This window comes from Rhinolophus sinicus, linkage group LG10 (genome assembly GCF_036562045.2).
Source record: "Rhinolophus sinicus isolate RSC01 linkage group LG10, ASM3656204v1, whole genome shotgun sequence".
NCBI classification, from domain to species: Eukaryota; Metazoa; Chordata; class Mammalia; order Chiroptera; family Rhinolophidae; genus Rhinolophus; species Rhinolophus sinicus.
This window is the reverse complement of record NC_133759.1, coordinates 102,226,010-102,235,693: the sequence shown is the minus strand read 5'-3', so window position 1 is coordinate 102,235,693 and position 9,684 is coordinate 102,226,010. Positions and strand designations below refer to the sequence as shown.

The 9,684-nt window shown below is 50.5% G+C and overlaps 1 protein-coding gene across 1 annotated transcript in view; it reads right to left on the bottom strand.

Annotated features, from left to right (window-relative positions):
* Positions 1-3,194: 3,194 nt before the first annotated feature.
* Positions 3,195-9,684, bottom strand: part of WWC1 (WW and C2 domain containing 1) — a 124,502-nt gene continuing 118,012 nt past the window's right edge. Inside the window, exons 20-23 of the mRNA XM_074313878.1 lie at positions 8,626-8,718; positions 5,236-5,469; positions 4,907-5,028; positions 3,195-3,945 (exon numbers count right to left, since the gene is read on the bottom strand). Coding sequence (XP_074169979.1) covers positions 3,879-3,945; positions 4,907-5,028; positions 5,236-5,469; positions 8,626-8,718 — 516 coding nt within the window. The 3' untranslated portion in view covers positions 3,195-3,878. The remainder of the gene's footprint in view (positions 3,946-4,906; positions 5,029-5,235; positions 5,470-8,625; positions 8,719-9,684) is intronic.

Genomic DNA, 9,684 nt, shown 5'->3' with positions numbered 1-9,684 from the left:
TTCCAAGAAGGATGGAGGGAGGGATGGATGAGTTGGTGAATGGACAAATTGATGGACAGATACATCTCCACCTTCAAGATAAAGCAGAAAGTAAGGGCCATCTTCTTACTAAGCTCCCTTTGCTTGGTGCTCAAGGAGTCACCCCCAGGAGAGAGACATTCTTGGAGTACCTTGTTCAGTTCCTGTTAATTTACACTTGAGGCAATAGGACGGGTGATATGCCTTTCCCTGTAGAAGGGCATATGTATAAAGAGAATTGGGTGACTGAGTTTGCAGGCTAATCAATTTTAGGAGTACTGATATACAAAAAGTCAGGATCAGGAAATGGATTCCCCTACTGTTTCCAGGCCCACAGATCCCTTAAAATGTCTTCTCTATGCCGGGATGCTTATAGCTTGGCTTGGAAGACCCTTCTAGAGTGGAGCTTGTCACAGCGCATTACTCAAAAACTATTTCTTAACTGAAAGAATAGAAGGCTGCTAGGCAGAGAGGTAGTAAATTGCATGAGGCAGGAACTAAATTTATTTGAAAACAGGAGGGGTATTAGGTGTGGGCAGTGGTGGAGAGACTGGCAAAAAAGGTATTCCCGTCCCACCCAGAACCCTTTTCCTGATTGGTAATTACAGAGAAGGGACTAAACTCATCTCTGGGGCAAACATTTAATCTCATTCATTCATCCCACAAATATTTATTAAGTACCTATTCTTTGTTAAGTCCAACAGAAAACAGGGCAAACAAGGTCGCTCTTTAAGGTCTTACATTCTAGAGGGAAGAGACAGACGAGGGTACAGTGCTCTGAAGCCAATAAATCAGGTTGCCGTGCCTGCCAGAGCGACCTGTGGGAGGGTAAGGGCATGGGCAGGCCTAACGTCAGGGTCAAAAGGGCTCTCCAAGCAGGTGAGGCTTGAGCAGAGATCTGAATCGTGATAAAGAGAGGGCCATATGAAGACGGGATGAAGACACAGTGGAAGAGCATGCCAGGCAAAAGGAACCAGAATTGCAAAGGCTCTGTGGTGGGAAGGAAGAAGAAGATGAGCATGGCTGGAGTCTGATTAGCAGTGAACTGGACAAACCTCACTTGTTAGCCTTCTTAGAAGCAGGAAGCAAAACGATAGCCAGTGTGCATATTGCAAAAGATTTGTAGTCAAAAGGCAACCACGGGTTTTATGAACAGGACCATCAGACCCAGTGAGGTTTGCTGAGTGTCTTTTCTCAGGCCAGTATCCTAGTCACCCCCTTTCTTTATACCTCCATGAGAAACCAGAGGACTTCAGACTTCATTCCTGAAAACCACATGTTCAAAGTCCCTTCAAGTAGGGCCTCATGTGACCACATTGCTATGAAACAGAAACAGAAACTAGAGCTGAAAGGTAATACAGACTTTGGAATCTGAAGACAGGAGGTGCATTCTAGCTCTGGCCACTTATTAGCTGAGTGACCTTGGGCAGGTCATTTCACATTTCTAAGTTCCTGTTTCCTGAAGATTCTGGAGAACGTGTACATGCTTATGAGTGGCTGTTTATTTATTCCTAAATTCCTTGCCAGGCAAATGACAACGGATACTCTGGTAGTTGGCCAGTGACTGTTTCTAGAGAATTCAATGCCATGGTAGACAGAGGGCCCTCTTCTTCTGAAGAGGGGGTCTGGCTCTCCCCTCAAATGCTCCGTCAGCTGAAGTGACACCGAAACACACTTCTCAGGCAGGAGGATTTGCTCTATGTAGCCTTTCCCATACACAAGGAGGCCGTTTAGAGCTCGCCTTCACAGAAGCTGCTGCTCCGGAGTTGTGAGGGGCTGACCCTTGCTGGGAAAGCTGAACACGGATAAAGGTGTGACTGAGTGAAAAAATCCCGTCGCAAGAACTTCCTTCCCGTTTTGTTGAGCACTCTTGACACGGTTCACCCCAGTTTACAAATAGAGCGAGGATGCAGCTGACCCCAAGGTCACCCCTTCTTTGCCCACTACTTATATGCTTCTCTCTGCTGGGTTGGCCCCAGAAGCTGGAACCATGGCTCCAGGTGGCTTTTGGAAGAGAAAATCCAGTCTTTAACCTTCAGGTAGAAAATGCAGGGGAACGGCTCTGACTGGCCCAGCCGGGATCCCACATGTATCCGTGGTAGCCAATGGGATGGGTCACTCTGACTGCCCAGTTTGGGTCATCAGCTCCATCGCTGCTGCCAGTGCCCTTAACAGAAGGGCAAGGTCAGCAAGGACAGCAGGTGTCTCAAAGCTCTGAGCTGTGCAGGTATTAGGGTGCACAAGAGCAGCACAAGACACAATACTTTAGCTCTTGGGCATGCTGCAACTGATTGGGGACATTGATATTCATTTGAAGAAAACGCAAAGCCAATCCTCAACGTGTGGGATGGAATTTCACAAAGGAGAGAGAGCGCACTGGACACCGGTGTGTTCAGAGAAGTGACACCCTGGGGAAAGAGGAAGTCCCAGCTGGTGGTGAGAAATTGGACTGGAGAGTTGGAGGGAGGCCTGGCTATCGAAAGCCCTGGAAGCCATGTGGGGAATAATGGTGGATTCAATGCCATTGTAGGTTCCTTCTACATAAGGAGAAACAGCCAGGTAAGCAATGTAGTGGGGAGGTGGGGGAGAGTCTCCACAGCCAAGGGAAGGAAGCTCCACTTCCTCCACCATGCCTCCCCCAGTGGCCTCCAGTGCCCACATGTCAGTGTCCCCTGTGTGACTCTCTAATAGAACGCTTCCATCTCTATCTGGGTTTCATTCACATTATACTAGTTGGTCCCTCAAAAACTGCAGTGCGCCTAAGACTGACAGTGGGAGCATGGATAAAAGCAGGTCTCTGGGCCCATCCTGGTCAGGGGAGGGCCCAGGAGTCTGTATTTTTAACAAGCTGCCCCAAGTGATTCTGATGTGGCAGGTGGGGCAACAGACTTTGAGGAAAGTTGCACTGGACGATGTCAGAGAAAGGAAGGAGGAAGAGATTTTGCCACTTGTTTGTGAAAGGTGGGCTTCTAATTGTCTGCAATAGTCCCAGGTGAGCAGCCATTTTCATTTAATGAGTGGAACGGTGGGCAAAAACCTAAAACCAAACAAAACCAAACAAAACATCACCTGGACTGGGCTGGGGATGGGTGGGAAGGAAATGCTTGGGAAGGGGAAGAGTCAACAATCTGAGAAACAGATGACGGGAGGGGTTGGGGAGAAAAAGAGAGAGGAAATTCGTTCAGAAAGGCCACTTTATTGATGGAGATAAAACGGAAAGGAATTCTCCGCAGCCCTCCCTCATTCACTTCAGTGGCTTCACGGGGCATCTGAGACCGGTGTGGGCAGGCCCGTTGCCAGCTCCGCACTGCCCACTCCACATCAGGCGGCCACAGAAAAACACATCACAGCTCAAAGAAGACTCACGGATGCACCCCAGAATCCCCCAAACAGTTCCTGTGCATTTTTAAAATATTGTACAAAATATGTTAAGTAGGAAAGGTCAGCTGTGCTGTGATGCCTGGAGGACGTCCTTTTAGGATTACCGTCCCCCAAACATTACTTACTTATTGCAGTGAAACCTCTAGAAGGTAGAGCTGTACAAAAAAAGAACAAAAAAAGAAAAATCTAAACAACTTTAAGAAGAGCAGCGACTTAACACTGCTTTAGTTCATTTAAATTTTCTTTCTCAAAAATACATTCCTAAATATACAAACTATACAATCTTGTCATTTTAATGCTGGTTTTTTGTTTTTTTAATAATAATAGAACCCAAACTAAAAAATCTGTTCATCTTCCAACCAACAGGAGCGCTAGAGGACTTGTGACTCAATACCTTCATATAACACCACATAAATAACTTTAGCCACAGTCTATGTTCACAGCGTGGTCATGAGAACAAAGGAAATACTTTTCTGGCGTTAGACGTCATCTGCAGAGAGGGTTGGGATATTCATCCGAGGCCGGGTGAAAAATGCCATCTTCTCCCTGTGAAAGAGGCCATGCCTTTAGTGCAGGAGTTTCCAGCCTCACCTGGCAGCCAGCATGGGCAGGACCATTCGTTGCTGTGCGGGCTGTCCTATGCATTCAGGACATGCAGCAGCCCTGGCCTCTGCTCACTACATGCCAGTTGCAGCTTCCCCACCCTTTCTTCTAGTTGTGACAACCAACAATGTCCCCAGACACTGCCAAATGTCCCTGGGGGGCAAATTATCCACGGTTTAGAACCAGTGCTTTAGGGGGCATTAGCAGGGTCAGTGACTTTTAGTTCAAATCAGGGACCTCTCTGAGTTTAAAAGGACCTTTGGGCTACTTGTAGTGTTTGTTTGTTTTAGATTCCTAACTGGCTGAAAATTAGAAGATGTCCAAACATGGTTATATAAATTACAGTATATTTTAAATGTTTATGTACCACAAAGGCATGTTTGTTAGTCTTCTCTGAGAGGACATCACGAGTCTAAACACAAGGCCCTCTGTGGATGGGAGGCCCAGATCACTGGGGCTGGGGGCCCTGCTGTGAAACGCCTGGGTCCAGCACAGCAAGAATGTGCCTCCCTGAGATCCTGGCAGGAAGCAGGCAGAGCCAGGGGGGCCCCCCCCGGCAGGCATCCATCACCTCCAGCTTATTTATCATTCAGCCAATCCTCCACAATTACTGGTGATGAAATGCTAGGAGGAGAGGCCAGGGCAGGTGGCTCGTTCATTAAACAAGAGGATCTGACAAATTAGCTCGAGTTGTGCGGGGACTGAGCAAGACAGCCGAGGAAAAGTACTGCAGAGCGCACAGCCCACCAGGGACCCCGTGGCAGAGGATGGACAGCTGATACAGACAGTGCCGCTGCTCTGCTAGAGAAGAGAGCAGTGAGGTGGAGAAAGAAGTCTGCGGCTGGATAGGCTGGTGTGAAAGGGAAAGGAGGGCAGGTGGGCAGCTGGCCGCTCGCTCACTCACCTGAAAGACTGCACTTCTGGTGGCTCCTTACAGCTCTGGCCTCGGAGCCTGTGCACGTCCTTGGCGGCCGCCCTCATCATCTTGTCTGTCTGAAGCTCACCCTTGTGCTCTGCTTGGTCCATCTGTAGGGCAAAGCCGGCAAAGCCATGAGGTTGTGGACAATCCTTAGGGCCTCCAGGAATGGGTCAGCCAAAGAATCCCTTTGCGGATGGGAACGAGGGACCCACACTGTCCGTGGGGCTCAGGACTGTGGGACCCATTCAGAGCTCGGGCCTGTCTCCTTTGCAGCCGGGCGCCGCCCCCCCTCGCCTTTGGCGAGCGGCACTTACCCGCTTCTCTAGCATCCTCAGCAGCAGGCGGAAGCGCTCATCCTCCCGCACCCACTGCGGCAGCTCCTTCGCCCCGTGGCTCTTGGCTTGTTCCAGCTGCTCCTTGAGCTCCTTCAGCACCGAGATCTCCTGAGTCAGCTGGCTGTGCCAGGTCCTGGTGGCCTGCAGGTCTAACTCGAGGTCCAGCGAGGTGCGCATCAGGTGCTCGTTGCGCAGCGATCTGAAGGATGAAGGCTGCGGGGCGGAGATGGTGTTGACTGCTTCCTACTGGGCCGGGACCAGTGAGGCCACATGACCCCTCCTCTGAACCTCAGATACCTGCCTCCATTCATCTTTGAACCTCAAATACCCACCTCCACGCCTCCCGCGACCTGTCTTGATTTTCCCCACTTCTACAGCTCATGTGTTTTGAGCATTTTCAGGTCCCAGGCACAGTGCTAGTGCTTTACTCCCACTACCTCCGGTCCTTTTCTCCACCCTCTGAGGGCTCCTCTGTCGACATTGCACAGGTGAGGCTCCCAGGGGCTAAGTCACACATGTCATCAGTGGGAAAGCTGAGAGTCCAGCCCAGGCAGCTGGCTCCAGACCCGACCCACTCACTCCCCACACATGCCCGGTTCCCCACTCTCAGTGCGCTCAACATTCACACTCAGCCGGTGCATTCCTGTGTCTGTCCTGCTTTCCAGCTGTTTCCTCCATGCAGATCTGCTTCCCTTTGAGAGCAGAAGCCTAGTCTTCCTGACGTGGTATTCCTGTAATGGACATCTGTTGCTTCTGCTTGGCCAGCCTCGACTTCCCCAGGCCTATAGTAAAGCACCCTCATCTTCCCCTGGGGATCCTCTCCTCCTCCATGCTCAACCCGTGTGGGATGGGAATGCCACCCGAACGTGGCCGATCAGAGCTGCAGTGGCTGCTTTGGGGGTGAGTATGTCATTGAAAGCCAGCCAGTAATACTCAATTCTGGGACTTTTGCTGAGCTCCTTGGAACAAAAAGCAGTATCTTTACACAGAGGTTGTTAAGCTGGCAATATATAAACCTTTATCATCACACGGGGTGGCTTTGTTTAAGAGGTAAGCTATCTGGAGGGAGCCGCGCCATGGGAGGGGGACTGAGGCTTGAGGACATTCTTTCAAGTCCTGGATCAATCCATGCCTGAAACTAGTCCAACATCCTGGAGTTTCCCGTTAAATGAGCCAGTGAAGTCTCCCTTTCATTTTCAAGCTGTGTGTGAGTTCTTCAGTTACCTGCATGTAAAAGTCCTGAGTAATAGAACCATTAACTATTCTTCTCCTACCAAAACCCAGCCATGGTTAAAAAAGAGCAGCTCAGTGACGGTGGGAGACTGAATTCTAAGCCGGCCCCTAGGATTCCCACCCCCTAACCCACACACCTGTACAATGCTCTCCCCTTCAGTGTGGGTGGGACCTCTGAATACGATGGGATATCACTCCCATGATTAGGTAACTAATCAGGTGACTCTGCGTTAATAAAAACGGAGATTATCCCAGGTGGGCCTGACATAATCAGGGGACCCCTTAAAAGATGAACTGGGCTGTTCCTGGAGAGAGATCTCCTGCCGGCCTTGGAGCAATGTATGTTGTGGCCAGGCCCTGGGAGTGACCTGTAGGAGTTGGGAATAGCCCCCGGCCTGCAGCTAGCAAGAAAACACAAGGGAATGAATCCTGCCAAGGCCTTGAGGGAGCCAGGAAGGGAATCTAAAATTCCAGAGGAGGATGCAGTCAGTCGATTCTTAGATTTCAGTCTGAGCAGAGGCTCCAGCTAACCTGTGCCTGAACTCCTGACCCATGGACACTGTGAGATAATGAATTTGTATGATGTTAAGCTAAGCTGATGGTACCTCGTGATGCGGCAACAGAAAACAAATACAATGACCAGTGAAGGGATTTGTGACATGGTCCGTAAAATGCTCCTCTGAACTTCCTCACTTAAGGCTGACCTGTATACTTTCGGGAACAGGAAACAGCTCAGTGCAGAAATTCTAGAAGGCTCGTTGGGTGGCCATTATCTGGTCTGTGCTCATAAATGAACAGGGTCAGGAAACCCTGTTGAGGATCTATGTGGCTCCAGTTCTCAGAGCAAGAAGAAGTGGATTCTTTTGCTTTGCACTGACTGATGTCCAGTCTTAGAAACCTACCCACAGCAGACGGAGGCACAGCTCAGGGCAGCGTCCAGGGCCCTGGCCCAGACTCTGGACTCTCCTGTTCCCCAGGGTGTAGTTTGGCCCCCCAGAAGTGTGGGCTCAGACCCACCACCAAAGGCTCCTGAGGAAGTCATCCCCTTGGCTACGAGGAAGAGGAGGTGAGGAAGGGGGAACTTCTGCAGTGGCATTTCTCCTGGAATGGACCCAGAATCCTCTGAGGACCTTGTTAAAAATGCAGTTTCCAGGGCCCCACCCCAGCTGCTGAATTCAACGGTCTTGGAATGTGGCCTTGGAGGGTGCATCACCCAAAGCTCCCCAGGAGACTGTGCAGCCACAGGAGACAGGGAAGGGGTAGGAGACCCAGGGTGGGCAGTCGGCCGTCCCCGCCACCTGACGCCTGTCCACACTGTCCCGCAGCCAGCACCCTCGTCTGCACTGCTTTCTCCTGCTCACTCTAGTTCTTTCTGGAGAGACACGCAGACCTTTCCCTGCTCGGGGCCGTCAGCACGCTCTCCTTTCCCTTTCCCTTTGTCTACCTCTTTCTGACATTCTGGCTTTTGGTTTCTTCCAGTTCTGCAAACTCACCAGAAGAGCTGTAAAGTCTGTGTTCCAAGCACAAAGAGGGGAGGGCCGCTCTGCCTCTCCAGTAGCATGGCTGCTAAAAGTCCCGATCAGGAGTCAGTCCTTTGCCTAACGCCACCCCACCCGCATCCCTCAGCCAAGTCTCCATAAGGAAAAGTGAGATTTCCCTCCAGGGACAGCTGTGGCCTCTTCTGGGCATTTCCAACTGCACTGAGAGACGCCCACCCATGCCTCCCTGCTTCTGGTTGGTGCTGGAAGTGCCTGGCGTCTATGCCGTCACGGAGGGCTGTCAGAACCTTTAACCACACAGCCCGCTGGACACCACACTGAGCAGTCTTATGGGAATCGGTGACCGCAACGTCTTGGGTTGGTTAGTTCTTAGCGACAGGGATTTCTACCCAGGAAGCCACATTCCTGATCTAACGTATACGTTATGATGATAATGTTACATTTACACTCTGGCACCTTCCCCGGGGCCTACAAAGGCCTTATAGTTCACAAATGTCCATTCTCAAACACCAGCACAATCGCAAGAATGGCTTTCTTAAATCCAGTGGCTGAGGAGGAACAGTCAGAAGTCAGGGGATGTGTTTGGGGAAACAAGGGCAGAGCCCATGTTCAAACGGTTTTGAGCGGATGGTCTTACCCGTTTCACCCGGACGCTGCGTCGCTCCAAGGAGTTCCGCACAAAAGGTGGCTTCTTGGACAGCGTGGAGCTGTCACTATCACTCCGATTCAGCTACAAGGAAAAAAGTCAGGGAAATTAAGGTCCAAATGCATTCGGAAGGCAGGTGGAGGCCAGAAGGGTGGTGTTTCCCCCCCACTCAGCCCATTCTTTGCTCTCCTGTGCAAACACCCAGAGTTCCTGATCCCTGGTGACTGCAGGAGGCAGGTTTCATTCTGACTTGCCTTTCCTTTCTAGAGGAATGTTTACTGAGCACGTACTCAGCACCATGCATGTTGTTGCGCACTATATGTGTGACATCTCATTTAATCCTTCCAACAACCGCGTGGGATGGGGGCACCCTCCTTTTAGCTTTTACCAGTGAGGAGATAGTGGCTTAGGGGTTGTGGGACTTGCCCATGGTTGGCGAGCTGGTAGCAGCAGTGTGACTCTAGGATATACTACCCCTTGACCTACCACAAAAAGTCCTATTTGCATGGACTCTTCCCTGTCTCCCTTTATGGCTGAAATGGAGCCACTGTCAAGATTGAGATATATATATATATATATATATATATATATATATATATATATATATATATATATCCCTGAGGCTTTGTTCTTGTGCTGCATTATATATATATATATCAGGGGTAGTATCCTTGGAGAAGATGGCGCAGACAGGCTGGGCAAGGGCTGCACCCACCGCAGCTCTCTCTCCCCTCCTCAGAATCCCTTCAATCCTTTGGTTATTTGTACCCTCCCGAGAAAGCTGACGTTCTCCATCCATGGCCAGTGATCAAGGCTGTGGTCCAGGGAGATGCTTTTCTACCGAGTGTGCGTGTTCCTCACAGGACTGGAAAGGGAGGTTGGGATGACAGCACATCCCTGCATGTGTGGGGCAGGGGCTTCTTTCTTGAGTCCTATTTTTCCAAGTGAGTGGGATCCCCAAAGGCCGATGCTACAGAGCCTGTTTGTTCTGGCAGCTGGCAGCTGACTGCTGCAGATCTGTCTTGAGAAGCTGTTTGTGTGTCATCATTT